Source organism: Lagopus muta, chromosome 2, assembly GCF_023343835.1.
Source record: "Lagopus muta isolate bLagMut1 chromosome 2, bLagMut1 primary, whole genome shotgun sequence".
NCBI classification, from domain to species: Eukaryota; Metazoa; Chordata; class Aves; order Galliformes; family Phasianidae; genus Lagopus; species Lagopus muta.
Genome location: NC_064434.1, coordinates 53,322,634 through 53,342,757, shown reverse-complemented (window position 1 = coordinate 53,342,757; position 20,124 = coordinate 53,322,634). Strand labels below are relative to the sequence as shown.

Genomic DNA, 20,124 nt, shown 5'->3' with positions numbered 1-20,124 from the left:
TCTCCAACAGCTCTCTGTCTTTCTTGTACTGGGGGCTCCAGACCTGGACACAGTACTCCAGATGGGGCCTCACGAGGGTGGAGTAGAGAGGGACAATCACCTCCCTGTCCCTGCTGGCCACCCCTCTTCTAATGAAGCCCAGGATACCATTTGCTTTCCAAGCTGCAAGAGCACACTGCTGGCTCATATTAAGTTTTTCATCCAACAGGATCCCCAGGTCCTTCTCTGCAGGGCTGAATACAATGCTTACATTCAGTTTTTATCTCTGGAAAAGAGCTTCCACAACTATACTAACAGCAAGTACTGATTTCTGCCTTCTACCTCTACACAGCTTGTCTTGTGCAAGACACAGAAGTCTTTTATTCTATTTTAATTTCTGTCTCTAGAAAGTTTTCACATTGCCTGTGTACAGGTATTCTAGCACATGGTAGATTTTAATAATTACAACATTTGAGAGTTCTGGGTTATCTTCTCTTCTGCATGTGAGGAACATTTTAAAAGAAGGACAATATACTTCTGTAACCCATATACTATGTAAACATAGAAATTTCATAGTACCTCTCATACAATCACATTTACTTGTAAGTAACCATCATTCTTTGATAGAAGCCTCACTGCCTCCTCTTTACTCATCTCCCAACTGATGGTGGTCAGTTTGTTGCCCCCCCGTGTGGCTGTGCCTTTAGGAATGGAGATTACGGGCAATTAGTTGCTGCCAGGCTAACAGAAGCACATTTGATACTCCAAGCAGAAATGGAAAGTTGTCAGCAAAGTTTTATTTCATAAATAAGGATGCATTTTTAGAAAATAGTAGGACATATCATCTGCATTTCCTAAGGATATGCAGCTAAAACTAAGTGCTGCTTATAAGATTAACTGAAATGCCACAAAAACTGTGACCTAACGTATAATGGTAATGGTGGAAAGAAAATGAGGCAGGATTTCTCATTCTGTGGAAATAATTTAAGTAAGAACAGTTTGAAATCACCTTTCCCGTAAGTCTGCAGACCTTCTTCCTTGTAACCAGAAACTGACCTGAAACACTTGGTAGTGCTATGGAAATATCTGGTATCCATAACCTAAAAAAAAACCCTAAGAAGAATTTGAACTGTCTAGAAGAAAAGATGTGGGCAATGTCCCTTTGTGAGGACTGAAAAGCAAGGCTGCAAACTAATCCCTTTGCAACATGCTGCTGCATAAAAGTATGCTCCCAGATACAGAAAATGCAAAAAAAATTGCCTAAAAGAGAATATAAATTTATAAGAAGTTATCAATTCTAAAGCACCTTTGGCATGCACGGCTGATGGGAATATCCTTCAAATGTTCTTGAGAGAAAAGAAGTGCTATTGACAGCTGTAGTTTTGGCGGTTAGACACAAATCTGTCAGCTTTTTTTCCCTTGAAAAGAAAAAGCAATGGAAAAAACAAACAAACAAAACACAAAGAGGACAGCTGAATGAATGGAAATTACATTCACTGGCTTGCTCACAAAGCAAAAGGAGCATTCTGAGAACTTCATTTTCTCAGCAATTCCCCATCCATGTTCTTTCATTCCCTAGAGAGCTGACTGTTATTCCTGAGCTTCAAGACAGTAGTGTGTCATGTTCTGCATGCATTTGTAAGAGAAAAGCAGGAAGGCTGAGGTTCTCAGAGCTATTATAAAGAGTATTTTGTTGGTCAAATAGAGCTGTTCATATTTTCATCTGACTGACACAGCTCAATTTGTGCTGATAAACATTAAATTGTCTTCATATGCACTGAAATCCTTCTGAATGACCACAGATAATCTGTTTGGAACCTACTGAGCAAAATACAAGTGGCTAAAGGGCAAACTTAGGAAAAAAGCTGGGATGTTTTCTTTTAAGGAAATGGAAAAGCCTTTGTTAAGAAAGCTGTGAACAAAGTGGGGGCACCAACCAATAACTTGTTTCTCTGCAGCTGCACAGCAGGCTGCTGCCTGGCACATCTGTTGCCTTCATATACATTCAAAAGTAATTCGGGTCATTGGCTAAAGACTCCACCAACTTCATGTCTGGGTGATTCCAAACCCCAAAATGCCCTATATCATACACCTGGCTGATTAAAAAAAAAAAAAATCATGTTTTTCCCACCAATTTTCATTTTTCTGAGTACAACGCTGTTATTTGATCACTGCTGCAGGGACTGGGAAGGCTTCAGATTTCCTGCTCCTTCCAGATTATGATGGTAAGGAAGGTCATCCCGGCTGTCTCCAGGGCAAGGAAGTGCTGCTGGGTTGAGGGGAGGCAGGTGCCTTTTCTTCTTCCATGACATCAGATCTGGATGCAAAATAGATTTCCCACCTCCTCATTGACAGCAATCCAAAGGGGCAGGGACTCCTGCACTGCACAGGAGTTACGCAGTTAGGACGGAAAAAAAATCTGTACTTATAAACACAGCTTTATGTTTTGAATATTAAAAAAAAATAAATCCCATTACCCTACGTGCAGACACTGAGACACTGCAGGAGCACTGTGGGAGGTACTCTGAAAAACACAGCCCTGTCTATTTTCCTTGAGGGAGATTGGCCAAGAAAGGAGTCAAGAGCATTCTGTGCCATTTAAATGTCTGCATGTGACTTTGAAGGTGGCCTTCAGGGAGGTACTGACTAAAAGCCAGCAGACTCTTTAATAAATATGAAAGAGAAAGAAAAAAAAGTATTTTATATGGTGACAGTCTCTGGGAGCCAGGGCGTAGTGCAGGGGAAACACCGTAGCCCTTGTTGAAGTGTTTGTTAAGCTTTTCCTTGCCCTAGCTGTGATTTTCTGTTTTTTTCTGGAGCCAAGTTGGCTGTGTTGCCCTTGCCTGTTCTCATCCATTATCACCCTGCCTTGCTGCAGCAACAACATTGGCTACATGTAGGGCCACATTTCTATATTTGCTCACAGGTTTTGTTCTAATACTGAAAATGAAAAGCAGCATAAGAAAAGTAAACCACCAAATCCTCCCAAGTTCAGATTTTCAATGGCAGTGGGAATGTTTAGTTCCTCTGCTCCTATAGCGGACTACGGTAAATCACGTTACAGAATTTACACTTCACACACATAAGTCAGCAATGAGAACCGGGTCTCAGCAATATCTGTTTTTATAGACAGCAGAATACTTTACATCTGTTCCACTCCAGCTTGATAATTAGGTCTCTTAAAACTGGGTGAAAGATGCAGAAACAAAGGGTTTGTCGTTTTTGGAAAGTTACACCCACAGCCCCTAGGAAAGAGGGTAAGTTTGAAACTTTCAGAGACAATGTTGTTCCTTAGTTCACTGAACACACAGAGTGGTTATCCAAGGAGAAGACTGTTTTTAAGAGTACAGTAAATATTTGCTGTATGCTGATTTTAGTGTATCAAATTTTTGTTCCTTGTAGGGTTTCTGTGTTTTAATCTCTGCCTTGATTAAAACAAACATATAGATCAGTTGTATAGATACATTATGTGGACACCTACTTTGTCCAGTCTTCCTATATTGTTTTCATTGCTTTTGAAATTCTGTTAGAATGGGGCAGCACAACCAGCCATGACAGACATGAAATATAAGCAGCTCGAATGTTATTTGAATTAATAATTTTTTTTAAGATCAAATCACTGTGCTGCAGTTTGCAGCTTTTGTGGCATATGAATACTGTGTGAGGCAGCAATTAATTTCCATCTCCATGAAGATTGCAGAATTAATTCTGTTAGAAAAGGAAGATCTACAAAAATAATTTTGAATGAAGAAACATAACTTTCACACTATACCTCTACTGATAATGCAAAGCTAGGCTCATAGTGTTCAATGTTTTCTTATGAACTGACAAAGGTTGTGTTTTTTTATAAATTACTATCAGTGGATAAGGCATTTCACTTACTTTCAAGTTTAAACAAAATGGCTTTTGAAAGCTTATGAACTCATTAAAATTTTTGAAGTCTTCAAAGCCTAAGCAACAATGTTTTTCCCTTGCAGGATTGGAGGTCTGCATTTTCTCCCATGTGCAGCCCTTTGCGTGATGGAAGGGTGTTACAGAGGGCCAAATATGTCTCCCTTAATCATCATCATTCCACCAGCCTGATGTAAAGCTCATTGAAGTCATTAGAAGTCATCAAATCCAGATTTCTTACAATAATCAGTTTTGCACAGTGTATCTGTAAGCTATCTAGAATCAAATTGCATTGGTAGTAATCTAAAAACATTTGCTGATTTATTGAAATAGTTTCAGATGTGGTTACTGCTGCCCCTGGCAGTGTTCAAGAGGCATCTGGATGACGTGCTGCGTGGTATGGTTTAGTGCTTGTGGTGGCAATGGTGATGAGGAGACGGGTGGACTAGATGATCTTATAGTTCATTTCCAACCTTGTGATTCTATGATTCTATGATACTGATAGGTACCTACCTGAGGTTACAGGTTTCAGGTGCTTTTTGCATTGGCATTGATGTACACATCAAGATGAAATTTTGCCTACTTGCTCCATTTAGAATACCCAGGCACAGAAATAAATGGGAAAATTCTAAAAATTGTGCTTATTTGCTGCAAGATTTCTATATTGTAAACTAAACTGTATGTTGTACCCTACCTACAAGAGATTTCACTCTCAGCTGGGAGTTCTCCCAGAACCCAATGCACCGTTTATGTCATGGGATGTGATGGAAGCTCTGTGACACTGCACTCAGAGGTGTCACTGAGAAAGCTGGACACCAATATTGAGAGTACCAAGAGGTCAATGCCACAGAAAGGATAAAGGGTTAAGGATCACAACCTTAAAGATATTTTTCTATTGGTTATTCCAATTGAATCTTCCCATCTTTAGCTGTAGATGATCAAGAGTTTTAGGCAGCATGACAGCAGAATGAACAGCAGAGAAAATAAACATAACTATAGCAAAAAATGCTTTCATATGTGACCTCTTACGATAACTGCAACTTCCAGCTCCATCAGCACCAGTTTGTGTAAAACCCAGATGTGTGATCAAGACTTTGCTGTGTTAGATGCTACACAACACTGAATGATAAAGATACTTTTTGTCAGCTCCTTCACACAGGAGCCAGCTTATATCAGCAGCACAGCATGGATTGTTGCATTTATTTATTTATTATGGGATGGAGGAAATAGAGGAATTTGAAATATTTTTTTGAAGGAAGACAGTGAATTCATTATTTAAGTGCAGTACCTGTTGTGTGTGAAAAAATGGATAAAACTAATTTTCAGAAGTTTGGGTAATCTTTAATGCAATATTTCATTGCTAATGTCATTACAGATAGACATAACTGAGACCTAACTGTCCATAAAGCCTGGAATTTTGCTTTCATGATTGAGCTAGAGTGGTCTGAAGCTTGTATCTGCCTTGGCTGGTGAGACAGTGGTTAATCTGGATTTAAATATACCAACTCACAACAGTGTTACATCAAACTAGTTCTATTTAAACTGCTAATGTAGACATACCAAATATCATTAACTTCAGAAACTCTGTTTCTCTTCACCTCACAAATGTGCTCTATGACTCTAGGATAGTTACATTACATACCTCAATCATTGTGTGTTATCTAGATTAATTCAGAATATGATTTACAGTGGAGTGAAAAATCAGTTGCATTCTTCATTGTAGTTTAATAGCAGTCTCTGAATTGGTTGGACAGACCTAGATACCTCTGCACTGCTGAATGAAGTACAATTCCATATTAAAGATGGTGCAATGACTTAACCAAAGACTCAAACCTGGATTTTCACCTTGGTCCCAGATCTTGACTTTTTTTTTTTTTTTTTTTTAATTGTCTTCGAAAACTTCTTTTAAGGATACATATTCAGTCTAGAATTAATTATAAATTGAAACACTCTTAACATGTTTCTTCAAAACTGCCCTACTGAACCTATAAATCAGACAAATGGTCAATCACATGCTGTTATTCACACCTGTATTTAGCAGCATTTCCAGTGAAGAAAATCAGCTCAAAATGCAAGTCATTCTGTAATAGCAGGATCTGGGAATTTCCACTGCCTTGCTCCACTTACCAGCAGACAGCATTAATTTGTGTAGAGTGCAGTCTGAGGTAGAGATTCTGCGTCCATAAAGTCACTGCAGAAGGGAACACTGATTATTTGTTGCATGTCACTACTAACTTTGTGCTCTAGTCTCAGGTTTAACTCTTTAAAAATAAACACAAATATCTTGTTATTGCCTGGCAGTGTACTCTGTAAATACAGATAGTAAATTGTAAATACAGATAGTAAACTGCAAATACAGATAGATATCAAGACAAAACCCTTCTGGATAGAGCATTTCTTTTACCTTTTCTTGTTCTCTAAGATTTCTAAAGGGTAAAGAATGCACAGATCAATTGCTCTAATTTCACTTCAGCTCTTACTAGCATAATTCCACTTACTAACATGAGTGGAAAAGGCAGTGGATAATCATAGAAGACATTTCCATTACATATAGACCTTGTGTCAGTTTGAATGTTTTTTAAGTACATGGCAGTATCCATGTGGATTAATAGATGAGAAAAAGCAATTCAGAACATTCCAGAGCATGCAAGCATGAGATAACCTTAACTTCACTGATAAACACATGGGAAAAAACACAAACATTCCTCCCAAAGTGTTTCACTTTCCAATTCTATTCTAGGAACATTTTCTATACAGTAGACGATTCTGGGGTTACTACAAAAAAATATGTTCTTGTTACAGTTTTTGTTGTTGTTGTTGTTTTTAAAACCATTAAAAATTATCTATTTAGAAAATCTGGTTTAGTAACGACACGTTACACATGTTCATGTTACAGGCATTGGGTTGTTGGGGTTTTTTTGTCCATTCATTAACATTAAAATATTATGTTTTGAAATTCTGGCTTAGCAAGACGACTTAAATAACTTTAGTTAATTTTTTTATTCAGTTTATACAAAACAATTGACTGAAGGAACAGAAATGTGAAAAAAAAGAAAAGAAAAGAAAAGAAATTAGCTGTGCATGTGTCTTTTCTTGATGAGGTGCTGTAGTTACATTTCCCTCATATTTACTCAGGTAAAAGTTAAATCATTTTGATTTTCTTCCTTCCAAATACTGGCACTTTTTAAACAGAAATTCAGTTGATTTCAGTCTCAAATATTGGCAAAAATGTCTTTAGCTGTAAGATCTCAGAGACAGATTCCTGTCTTTCCTGGTAAAAGTCAAGTCCAGTGAGCAGCTCCACATCCCGAACACGAGCGGAATGGGCCTGAACTCTTTCTTCAACCCATTCAGAAGGCGATCTGTTATCCTGCCAAAGCAAACAAGAACAACGTGCAAGCACTGGTCATTGTCTAGCAAAACCACCAAACAAGAGAGTGGCTTTTAAATGACTTCAGTTTGTAGAACTTTTTTGGGGGGGATTTCTTAGACATCCTTGCAGCCTTTCATTTAATTAGCCAAATGGATGTCCTGGAATCTTTCATCTCCAGAGTAGCACAGAGTTAAAACTATGCTGAAATGGCAAGTAGGATTTTCAACTACTTTAACTGCTTTCTGCCTAATTTTTTATATATGTGGAACAAAGGACTGAAGAAATTCCTCTAACTACTTTGAAAAGAGAAACACTTTAAGACCACTAATACCTCTGGAGTAAGTTTGTCTTGTAGTCTTCCATAAAGTTTTCTCATCAAACGACTGGCTATGCTGCTGTTGTTAGCTCTTCTTACTCCCCTCGCAGGTGACAATATTTCCAAGTTTTCTAATCAAGCCCTCATTTCTTCAAACAACTCTTATGTTTCCTGCTACCTTTTCTAGAGCTTCATCCCTAGCTATGAATCAGTTAAATATTCAGACATCTAAAGATTTTCCAGATAACTGTTCAGAATTGCACAGAAAATCAGTTCACAAAGCTCATTTGCACACAGAAATATAAAACTATACTTACAGCGCAGCTTTCAGTATTGTCAGGTCGATGAGGAATGATGAAGGACAAAGCATCCAAGGAGCCTGCACAGTTCAGTGGAGTATAGGATGTGTTCTTGCAGCTGGTCAGAATCACAAAGTAATGGGTTGGGACAGGGATTTGTGTGTTGTTTACATGCCTACAAAATAAACACTGGTTAAGAAATTTATCTGGATATCAACTATAAAAACCATTGATGCTGCTAGTATTTTATAAAACCCATCTTAGCATAGATCTTTCAGTATTTTATCACATTTTTCTTTTTTTAATTTAAATTAACACCTGAAGGGACTCACAGTTCGGTATTTGTTTCATGAACAGCCAAACATGCATGGATTAGTCTTTTTGCCACAAGCACTATTTTCAATGTGAAAATAACAGAATTAGCTCAGCAGTCTATTTTGCCAAAGTCAGAGATCTCTGCATCTGGATGGTGCTTGATAAGGATGTCACATGTGCCCTTCATTACATTAAGAATTTTACCACACTAAACTAAACAGAATAGAGAAAAGATGAGCCTCAGGTTCTTGTCAGCAAGCAATGCCAGAATGATGACTTGTGGAATGATGACATAGCTACCAGTTTAGGATTCCTAATTCAGAACTTATTTATTCAATTTGTTGGTTGTTCTGTTGACATGGCGACTTTTGTGTATAAACTTTTGAGGAGCTTCCTGAGTTTGCTGCATTTCTTCAAGATTTAACCAAACACCATCAGTGAAACCATTATTCTGCTTAGTCTGACTGACTAACATGCTGAATAAAATATGCTTGTTCAAAACTGTAGACAAAATTATGTGGTTGACTGGGTATTACAGCTTTCTGCTTGGAAGGAAGTTCCAGTCTCTCCTCCCTTGCAACCTCCTACTTCGTGGCAGAGTTTGAGATTTTCCCATTCTCAAACCATTTTTGACAGATGTGGTATTAAGTCTAGCCTTGAATAAAACATTTCCAATGACAGATTCAGCAGTGCAGATTTCCCAGCAGTTGTCTACTGCTTACGTGTTCTTACTGTCAAAAGATATATTCCCTATATTTGGCACAATTCAAATTGTTTGCTCTTATTCGTTTTGTTTGTTTGTTTTGTTTTTCCTCCTCCTGTCACCATTCACTAGCATAAATATTTGCTCTTAATATTTCTACTTCACAGAATTCTGCTTTACATAAGTCTTCCTTTAGTCATTTTTCTACACACTTTTGACTTTTAAAATGTATTTTGTTATGCTACCAAAGTTCATTAAAAGCTATCTAGAACTTGTTGGACCTCCAACTGCGTAAGCTATGTAAAAATACCACTCAGGAATATTATGTGTTACTTGCTCAATGATATGATTCAGTGAATACATCCAAGACACAAAACTGATCTTTGGTAAAACACAGTTTGAGAAAACTGGGAGAAATTACAAACAGCTGAGACAGTACAGCATAAAAGCAAGACAATTGTAGACGTGTCTTCTGTGTATTTACATATTCTCCCAGTATTTGTGCTAGAGAGGCCAAAAAATGTAGGCATTAACTTGGGAAGCAAATATTGGCCCATATCTGAACAAATGTAGATTGCTACACACATATAACTTTTTTTTTTTTTTTTTTTTTCTCTTTACTGGAATTTCAGTTTCTATAGTATTACACCTGCTTGCAAGGTAATTTGCTATTACTGCATGAGTAACAGTGGAATTATCATTATAAAGGGAAGATTCAATTCTCCTTGATACTTGCTTTTTTGTTCTTCATGAAAATATTTTGTTTGTGTACAGCAGGAAATAACTCATCATTTGAATTTTCCATGTACTTACTGTGTAATTTCATCAAGAGTATCAAAATGGCCATCATAATTGTAATCAAACACTGGTCCACTGATAACATTTACTCGATTCCTTTCTCTAGCATACTTCTGAAGAAGTTCATCATGGAAATAGTCCCATATGTCTGCAAATGAAAGAAAATACAAGCATATTTAATTTAAAATCAGTTACTTCACCACTAAAAAAAAAAAGAAGTAAAAAAGAAACACTGTGCCTTTTTGTTACTTACCAGTAACACAAAAAAAAATTAAACTAAAATGCCTGTAAAAACAAATCTTCACACACAGTTTGGATTTCATTAGAAAGTATGGACTGTGCTCTCTCACCTTTTAAAGAGTTATGGTAAATACTATCACACCTGTGCAAGCTCCTGCACTACCACAGCTAATGCATTTGATCTGAAGACAAAGATGCAATTCTGAAGCTGAGAGGCCATTTACTTCTGGCCTATCTGCTAGCACCTACAACTGTCAATTGATAGAATCCAAGATAATGACTTTGAGTATGAAATATTTACCACCTGAGGGCTAGTGTAACTCTACAGCACTCACATTAAATATCACTGGCAATTCAGCTTATTTAAACCTGTTATTTGAGCAAATACAACTTGCATATTCTAAGCTAATGAAACTGAATAGTTATGAAGGCAAAAAAACAAACAAACATGAGTTCGGAGGGCTGGTAGGTTAACCTTATTGATTTATCTCTTGTTTTAGTCTAAAGTAAATTGTTTACAAACTTGTCTTCCCTTAAGACATTGCAAAAGGAAAGAAAAGTGTCATTTTCCTTCATCTTGAGCCTTTCACCAATAAGATCTTGTCATATGTATTCCACAGCTAGCATTCCATGTCATGACATGTAGGAAATAAGAGAAAATTCAAAAGCAAATAGGTATACCTAAGTAAAGGCCAGACAGGATTATAAACATTAAAAAACAAACAAACAAACAAACAAAAAAAACCCAATAGTTTACATAAGTGCATTTAAAATATTATAAATCTGATTTTTAAAGCTTTGTATACATTTGCATGAGACCTGGATATACTGAAGGCTACAAATTAATGCTTTTAAGTCCTTGTCACAGCTATTCAAAATCCAGAGCTACATTTACAGGCAATCAATCAAATTTAATCAAAATCTTGGATCCTACCTTTAAAAGCTCTATACATGGGAACAATGTTGCTGGTGAGTAAGGCATCATATTGTTCAAGTGCAGATGAATTGAAATCTATGTAAAAGAGCAAAGTGTACATTAATGAGACGCTAGACAAAGACAAATCTGATAGATATCACTATAAGTTGCAGGTACGTGTCGTTCAATCATTATACATTTCATAACATTTACAATTCCTTCTATTCTGAAGAAAACAGAACATTTCCTGTTTAATGCAGGGGAGTTGGATTAGGTGACCTTGGGGCTTCCTTCCAACTCAAATGATTCTATGACACTAAGTATGTGAAACTATATACAAATACATTTATGTCTGAAGCATATTGTGTTAGACTTCCATCATAATTATGACAAACACCAATGACAGTTAAACAAGAAATTTTCTTACCCCAAGAAATTTACAAGAAATGTAATACCCCACAGAACAATTTTAGTTTATTTGCTCACAGAGTAGGAACCATTAGAGAACAATATCCCTGTATTTATTGCTATTATAACTTCCAAGCTATTCTACTTTCATGAGATTAATTTTCTTTTAATTTCCTTTACCTATAAAGTTAGTTCCCCAGAAAAAAAGTATGTTCTGAAATACAACAAATGGTGCAGTACCTTTGTGATATGCTGGCAAAGGTTCTGTGCAAGGACTATCTGATTTCTATCAATTTATAATTAAGTAGACATCTGAGCATGGTTGTATAATCCTTCTGCATATTTAGTATCTTCAAATTTTTTACATAGTCCATTCAACACAATCATTATCAAATTTGGCAATAGGAAAGGAATATTCACACAGGGAAAGACAGACAGCTTTTCATTCCAACCATTTACACCTTTCAAACCTGTTATCACAATCAAGCTGTTCCAAAAAAAAAATTAAAAAAAACCTAAATGCTCTAAGCCAAAAATATTTAGATGCAAGGAGCTGTTGTCTAGCTTTTGGTGAGTCTACAAACACTGGAAACATTTTTCCTGCCCAACATGCTGATCCAAAGAAGTTTGCTTTGGTGTTTGGTTATATGTTTAAACATAAACCCACATCCAGCTGATTAAGACTTTCTAAACTCCAGCTATAAAAAGAACAGTGCTCACTGGGAGGGTAGAGGAAACCATAGGTCAAGTCCAGCCCTTCTGGGTAGTTGGAACAATTTTGGCTATGAGCAACGGGGATTCTAACATCAGCCCGCAGACAGTCTGAAACAGTGGGAGGAAGAGAAGATGTGCTTTCCTGTGAAAAGGGAAAAAAAGAAAAAGTATTACACCCACGGTTGTGGTCAACATAATGCTCCGTATGTTTTTAACTCTCTCAAATGGCCTTCATTGAATCTTCTGTTTTCAGAATGAATCAGGTCAGGGTAAGCAATGGATGCTGATGTTCTCTGCCTTGTGTTTTTCCTCTTTTTCTGTTTTTAGGTAATTCCCTAAAATCTTCACACGGCATGTAAAACTATAGCAGAAGGAGTAAAGCTTCACCTTAGGCAAAAACAAATGACGACTTTGGGTCATTCATCCCTTTTATGGAAATACAAACTTGATATCACATCCCGCTGAGAAGCAGTGAATATATAAAGATGACAATATCACCACATTGTAGCATCTGAAAACTCTGTCTTGATAATAAGAATCTGAGTTTCTAAAGAGTTAAATAAAACCAGAGTAAATTTTACTGACTAGCTTCAGTAATTTCCACTGAGATACGTTAACATACACACAACCTAAGAGATGGTAAAAAGTGATGCTGATCAGTATAACTGTTTCTAAAACATTATATTTTACAATATAATGCATCATATATTACAATATATAGCATCATATAAAATATCAAAGCATGTGTTCCGTATGTAATTGTGTTTTCTTTTTCCATACTCAATTACCTGCTATTTAATTTCTTCGCATTTTTACAGAAGTTAAACACTCCGATTGCATTTTAGAACATTGCCCATTTTGATTGGTTCAAATTAAAAAAGAAAAAAAAAAAAAAAAAAAAAAAAGGAAAGACCCTCTTGTGCCTCTTTGTACTCCTTGATTTAAATTTATTCTTTTGTATTCTTTCTATAGGAAACATGCATCATTGTATTAGTCTGCTTTTCGGAAATAAAGGCCTCAGTCGCATGATATCCATCAGTCTTTAACCAGAATTCCTCATGAATGAACATTTTCAATCCACCTTATTTACACATTTGTGAATTATACTAATATCTGATAACCTACAGGATTAGTCACAGTGTACGCAGTCCATAGTGGCATCCAGATATCATGACTGTATCCACTCACATACTGATGATGGGGAAGGAGGCAGTAGGTGCTTTCTTTCTGAAGAACTTGAGGTCTCCCATATGGCAAATTATATAAAGTTGCATTCTTTACTATAATTAAAAAAATATTTATTCATTCTCCTATAAAATTTCTGATGGAATCAAGGTTTAAGAAAGCAGAGAAAAGAGACAAAGAAAAATGTAAACTAAAGCACTAATAAATACAAATAGAAGTGACAATATACACAAGTACATACTTCTAAGTTCTTAGCTCAGTGGAAAGAAGTGTATAAAATAGTTTTCATTCAAAGAAGTATGACATCAGGCATTCAAATGCTCATTTCTTTGTAATTTCATATATAAAACTTTGGAACTCATCAGTGAAGTGAGAACTATATCATATTGGGCTGGGAAGTTTTGTAATGCTCCATAAAATTTCCAGAAGCACCACAAAATAATAATAATAATAATAATAATAATAATAATAATAATAATAATAATAATAATAATAATAATAATAAGAAGAAGAAGAAGAAGAAGAAGAAGTGAGTTTTCAGCAAAGAAAAGCTTGGGGTAGCAAAGTGGCAAAAAAAGCACTTATGGAAATACAGTCCAGAAGTACACAAGCTTTCCACTGAAACCTGTATAACTTTTCCCAATATTTTAATTGGATTCAGATTTAGTTCTTCCACACAAACGTTACTACAAAAGCATCAATTAGTATCTTTTATAGAAATGCAAAGAAACAAGGAAAAAAAGTTAAGTTTCCGACTTGGCTCTCCTATTTCACATTAAATTGTAGTTAACACTGCCAAAGTTTCCACTGAAACCAATAAAATGCAATTTAAAATAGTCATAAATTTAAAAATGTTGCTGTCCTTTTCATCTCTCACTACTTACTTTCATCTGTGGTGAGATTTAACCTCTCGTTAATTACTGAAGCATTTGTCACCTGTAAAATATTATAGAATCCTTCAGAATGATTCTGCTGCTTACAAAATTAAAAAAGAACACACTTGCCAAACATGATTAAAATATTCCCAAACTCCTACTTACACCCTGGCATGTGCATTCCAGTTCATCTACGGGAGTCAGATGGGAAACCGGACATGAAACAGGAGATGACTCTTCTTTTGCATATGAAGGGCTGTAAAAAGGTTTTTTTAGCAGATGATTTAAGCTACCATGTGTGCCATTGTTTGGTGCTGGTGTAATTTGCAGCAGATCTGTTGGAAAATTTGAAAATTTGAAACATAGTTTAAAGGTATTTTAAAGCTAAAACGATAGTTTTAACGTGGCAATCTGCAATTCTATCTATTTTCTATGCATTTCTTCTAAATATAGAAAAAAATAGCCTATTCAATTATTGAAACTATTGAGTTAATTACTGTCATCATGCAATTTTCTAGATAAAAAGCTTTACTGGTATTCCCACTGCATCAATATATCTGAATACTACTCACACAATTTTATACATTGCCGTAACATTCGTAAGGTTCTTCAATTTTATGCAGACTACAAACTTGTTTGCAAATCATCACATTATGAAGCATATTAGCTTAGTGCATTTTTGTGTGATCCTTTAATCCATATTTTCTGAGGCTTATACTTCCTAACTGCTCACTGCCAGGGCTGCAATCATCCACCTCAAGATACAAGAGTTGTAACCCTCTATAAGATTCTTAGCAGAAAATGGTTCCACAGGTACCATTTCAACAGCAAGCCCAAGTGGCAGGAGCACTTCTCTCTGGTTCTTTAGTGGACTCCTGCAATCAGGACAACATCCAAAGCAGAACAAGTTCTGGCAGTGAATGTTTCAGCATAGAGAAGGCAAAATGTCATGGCTTTAGCATTTTGTATTAAAAACCTTGCTTCTGGATGAGTTCATTACAGTTTTAGTTACCCTTTATCTCTCAGCACACCTGTATTTGAGAACACTGTTGGCTTATCGTTTTAAGCACCAGATGCTTTCTACTCACCACACATAAGGTTGTAAACCTCTATGTTTTCAAAAGCATCCACTTCTGTTTTTTCTTTAAAGCTTGGGCCATATCCTAGGAATATAGCCTGGATTGTAATAAAACAAAAGTTGTTATGTAAAGAAACTCAAATTAAAAAGTAATTCAGTTGTACTTTATTTGAACAGGGACACTGTCATAAAAGTTACAAAACAGGATTGCTCTGATCAAGAAGGCAAATTTTGCCCATTGCATATAACTTGAAGAATTGTTTTCTTATCTGCTTTTTTATTTCTTTCTTTAACATTTTCAGTTATATTTATGAAAATTATCTTTTGATGTGTTTCAAATTCACTCTTTTTCATATTTTCATTGCAACAGCTGGTAAAAGTTATGCCGTTTCAAGAAATGTAGAGTCATGGCACTCATACATCCCATTTAAAGGCTAACATCAAGCCAGAAATAAAAGGTTTGGTTTTGTGGTGTTTTTTTGTTTTGTTTTATGTTTGTTTAAACATATGTTACATTAGCAAAAGTCTTTGGGTAGCTTAGGTGCCTACAGCAAGCAGCAGGGAACTGGGGAAAACCATCTCAAGCTTTGCAGAGACCTAAGGCAGTACCACCAATGGTACTGGGCAGCCCCTGCTGGGGTCTGCAAGCATTTTGACAGAGCACTAATACAACCTTTAGTCTCACATTAATTTCTGTTAATTTATAAGCCTCTTGAGCTGCTTGCCATGAAACACTGGGAAAATGACTAAACAGGACAACAATTTATTTTAAAATAATATTCCTATGTTCTCATAATAGGAAAAGAATCCTAAATTTATTTTAAAATACAACATTAAGACATTACTATTTTGAAAAATCATGTTTACTCAATTACTGTGTCACCACCGTAAGACTATCTATGATTACTGTTTCCAGAATTTTAACTTTTTTACCATGCAAACATTGAGCACTGTTCTTATTGGTATATAAACGTGATTTTAATACAGTTGTGAATATCTGGAAGACTCTGGTTACTAGACACAGAATACAGGCATGCTCAACCTTGCTTAAAGAAAGTACATTAAGAAATGTATCCTCTGGAGCTCAAAAGCTCAAGACTTTCACACTTTTTCACTGTAACCAGAAGTGAAAATGAGAAAAAACTTCAGTACAAGCTACACTAATACACAAGTTACACAAAAATGACTTCTTTTGTTCTGATAACATGTGTAGGGCTTGTAAGACAAGCAGAAAAAATTAGATTACGCTAATTTGAGCATGCAGGCCTTCAGATGCTCTACTGAATTCCCAGAGCTTATGGAGCTTTTTCAGTCTTTGCATAAGTAGAAAAGGAAAGAATTTATTGTTCCATATCTGAACACAGATGCTTGATTTAATAGCTCTATGGAGTTAAGGTGAGACAAAATAAGTTTTACTATAGGGACCAAAGTGCCAAGACATGTACACATTGATGAAAAGCAATAGAAATCTGTGTATCTAGTATGTGTTCACAGTTTACAGGTCTGGATGACATATAAGAAAAAGCACACTGCAAAAAGTGACACATACTATCCTGGTTCATCTAGCACATTCTGATTTTCTATATGAGAAGACTCAAGACCTGAATCAAAATCATCTTACCTCCATACTTTTAAATTCATTGTCATAACCATGGTTACCCTGATCACAAAATGTGTAACTGTTGTCCCTAAGGAGAAACCATCATACACTGTAAATTAAAATGGCATAAATAAGGTCAGCTAATAATAATCAACCCGAATCACAGACCCTGTATGTTATTAGAACTGACTCTGAAATAATACTGCACTACTTTACTCATCCTGTGCTCAAGCCTACATAGATCTCTCTGTCTGGTAATGCAGATTGTGATGAAAAGAAACATAATGTATCCTATACAGCTACTGAATCAATGTTTTTAAAAAAAAGAAATGCCCATTTTTGAACTGAGACCTTTTCTTATGATGACTAACACTTGCTTAAATTTACCCGTTGCTGAGATACATGGAAAAATAAAGAGATAGCCATTCTATATTGATTCAACACACTTGTCATGCCCATGTATGCTGTTTGCAGAGGCACCAGGACATTGGTGAAAAGTTGAATATAAAGGAAGTATTAGTGAGAGAAATGAAAAGGAAAAAAACATGACAATAAAGATGATGATACCTCACAGCCAGCCACTGTCGATCCACCAGAAGATGAACTTTATCAATACGAATATTGTTAGCATAATGAAATCGTTTTGGCAAGTTAGGTGTCAGATAGGGCTTAAAGTGTTGAGGTGACCTTTTGCACTGTATGACAGAAGAAAATCCAGTAGTGAATTTCATGCAGTGTCAGAAATACACCATAAATCATTCATTATTATCACAAACATCCTAGTGGCAGGAATATAAGTACAAAATATATTATTTGGAGCGTGCTTCTTCAATAACCTGCAGATCCCATTTCTGGCCCAAGAGGCAACAGAATGAAAAGTGACTTATTTTAGAACTGAAATACATTACTGTAATATTTATTTATAGTATTTATTGCTATAACAGTTAGCACACCAATACTGTGGTAAAGGTAATACTAAGACTGAAAGACAGTTAGTAGTAATGCTTACTCTATATGTCTGTACTAATGCCACTGGCATTTGGTATGTAAGTTCACAACCTACAGGAGAATGTTTCCTAGCAGCTAATGATTTTCTGCCATCTTCTATCACTACACCATTCAATAAATAGCAAAGAAAACCAAGTATGCATAACACAGTACAGTCTAGAGTTTTAGCTGCAAGATTGAACAGGTGATGTCTAGTGCTCAGTTGTTAGACGAAGACTTTTACATCCACATTTAATGTGTTAATATAACTGCTGTGTTAACAGGCATGCCACTGTGAGTCTACTGACAGCAAAACAACATGCTGCAATGATTTAACTGTATATGGTCATTAGGAACCACTCCAGCTGCCAGAAATCATCGTAGTGATGTTTCAGAGACATCAATCCAGTTCACTAATCCAGCACTGGGGCAACACTGAACACTGAAAACATCAAGTGAAGAGCTGCTAGCCAGTTGTTTAAGCCAGAGAAATTTACATATTTTATTCCACGGACAATACACAAGACTACAGTATGTTTGGACTCTGATCTGACATCTTCACCTTTAATGCTCTGCGAAGAAGGACATCATTGTGTGAAATGAAAGTAAATGTCCCTAATAGTAAACTAAGAAACATAGTGGGAAATGAAAAATAAGGATTCAGCAATTCTGTTTGCTCAGAAGAGATCATTCTGCAAACAATACTCTAATTAAAGAGAAAAAATAGAGGGAAATGACTTCAGTAATATACAACACACAATTCCCTTCTCTGTCCAAAACCTTCCTCCTAACAACTTGAAAGAAAAAAAATACACAAGTAGTAAGTATGAACTGACAAGGGAAGAGGAAATTTCCTCATACCAAGTTATTCTTAGAAGACAGAGATGTTACACCTCTCCTCATAACTAATAAAGGTAGCAGTTTCAACCAGGGAAGAGAATATGCAGAATCTGCAGTTGCCTTTAGAGAATGCTCTTTGGTATGAAATGTTCCAGGTCAGTGGGTTAGACAATGCAACACTGAAAAGGCTCCTTCTCAACCTCTGATATTCTACTTCCATGCGTCCTTGTATGCTGAGGAACAAAGGGTGTGTTCTAAGGTATTCAGAATCAATAAGAATTTAACCAGGAAAGTTTACTGCTCTTTGGACTTCATGTGGCTCACAAAAGCTACAGGTAGCATACTTTCAGCATTCAGTTTTTCAGCAGGTTACAGGAAGACATCTAGTGGTGCTTCATCAGAAATATACCCAGCTGAGATAGCCTAGTATTTTTCCAAGCTGAGTAGTTTTTCTAAAAGCATCAGAACATCTGCCTACTGTTTGGACTAGGACTAGTCACAAAATAGAAAACAAATTGGCACCGAAGGAAAGAAAAGATGGAGAGTTGTTTTTATGCTTAACTCACTGTAAATGATAAATGTAAAGAAATACAATGCACCAAGTTTCTCAAATGAGTCCCAGTTTGTACGTCACACTCACCCCACATGTATTAATGTACATCTTGAACTAAAAAAAAAAAAAACAAGTAAAAAAAGTGACTACTAGGAAAAAGTATTAAAATATTTACTTACTGTGAGGTTTTTAACAATTCCTTCTGAGTCAACTGTTATAAAGGAAAGATGAATTGATATACATTAAGATAGTTCAGCATGGTTTAGCACATTCACTTTTCACATTTTAGAAGAGCAACTTCAGTTACAAACATCAGCTTTCTGAGAAACGAATCTGGACACTTCACAAAGGAAAATTCTTTCAGAAAGAGTAAGACCACTAGTAGAAATGATTCAACAATTATAAGGAGATTAAGTCACATTAAAAAAACAACATTATTCACTCCACTGGACTACTCAGAATACCTTGTTCCTGTCTGACTTAGACTGCGATTTATGCCAAGGAAAGTCTGCTTTATGTTTACTTATTTCCTGTCGTATTGCTTGTGCAATCCCAGGATTGGTCCACACTTACAAGTATAATAGTCCTGTGGAACGATGCGTGCTCGAATGCGAGCTGCAGGCCCAGCATATATGTAGAAATTAATCTCACTGAAGTAATTAGTCATGTATTCTAATTGGCTGCAGTAGGTCATATCCATCCCTAAAGAATACAGAAACAGTTATTTTTCTAGATAAAGTGAATTATAAAATTAACTTAAAGTAGTAAGTACATATATTATACAGCAAAAGAAAACAATGACTCAGTGAAGAGAAACACTGAGAAACAAAATGATATACATTACCATGATCAGCTAAAACAATGAGGTTTACACAGTTGTGAAGGTTTCTCTGTTTAAGCCCCTCCATTAGCATTCCCAGCGTTTGATCTGCTAGCTGTAAAGCTTTGATTACCTGTGAGAGAAACAAGCTTCCTTAGAACCTTTCCTTTTTACTGATTAAAAGTTATCACTTAATGCAAACATGAAAGACTGAAAAAAGCATGTTTTTCTGTT

General features: G+C 35.9%; 1 protein-coding gene across 1 annotated transcript in view; it reads right to left on the bottom strand.

Moving 5' to 3' along the window:
* Positions 1-5,089: 5,089 nt before the first annotated feature.
* ENPP3 (ectonucleotide pyrophosphatase/phosphodiesterase 3) overlaps positions 5,090-20,124 on the bottom strand; it is a 33,067-nt gene continuing 18,032 nt past the window's right edge. Inside the window, exons 12-25 of the mRNA XM_048936614.1 lie at positions 19,915-20,023; positions 19,644-19,772; positions 19,250-19,281; positions 17,258-17,385; positions 16,712-16,778; positions 15,101-15,188; positions 14,178-14,347; positions 14,022-14,073; positions 13,078-13,232; positions 11,959-12,094; positions 10,849-10,926; positions 9,690-9,822; positions 7,877-8,033; positions 5,090-7,240 (exon numbers count right to left, since the gene is read on the bottom strand). Of these exons, the coding sequence (XP_048792571.1) occupies positions 7,067-7,240; positions 7,877-8,033; positions 9,690-9,822; positions 10,849-10,926; positions 11,959-12,094; positions 13,078-13,232; positions 14,022-14,073; positions 14,178-14,347; positions 15,101-15,188; positions 16,712-16,778; positions 17,258-17,385; positions 19,250-19,281; positions 19,644-19,772; positions 19,915-20,023 (1,608 nt within the window). The 3' untranslated portion in view covers positions 5,090-7,066. The remainder of the gene's footprint in view (positions 7,241-7,876; positions 8,034-9,689; positions 9,823-10,848; positions 10,927-11,958; positions 12,095-13,077; positions 13,233-14,021; positions 14,074-14,177; positions 14,348-15,100; positions 15,189-16,711; positions 16,779-17,257; positions 17,386-19,249; positions 19,282-19,643; positions 19,773-19,914; positions 20,024-20,124) is intronic.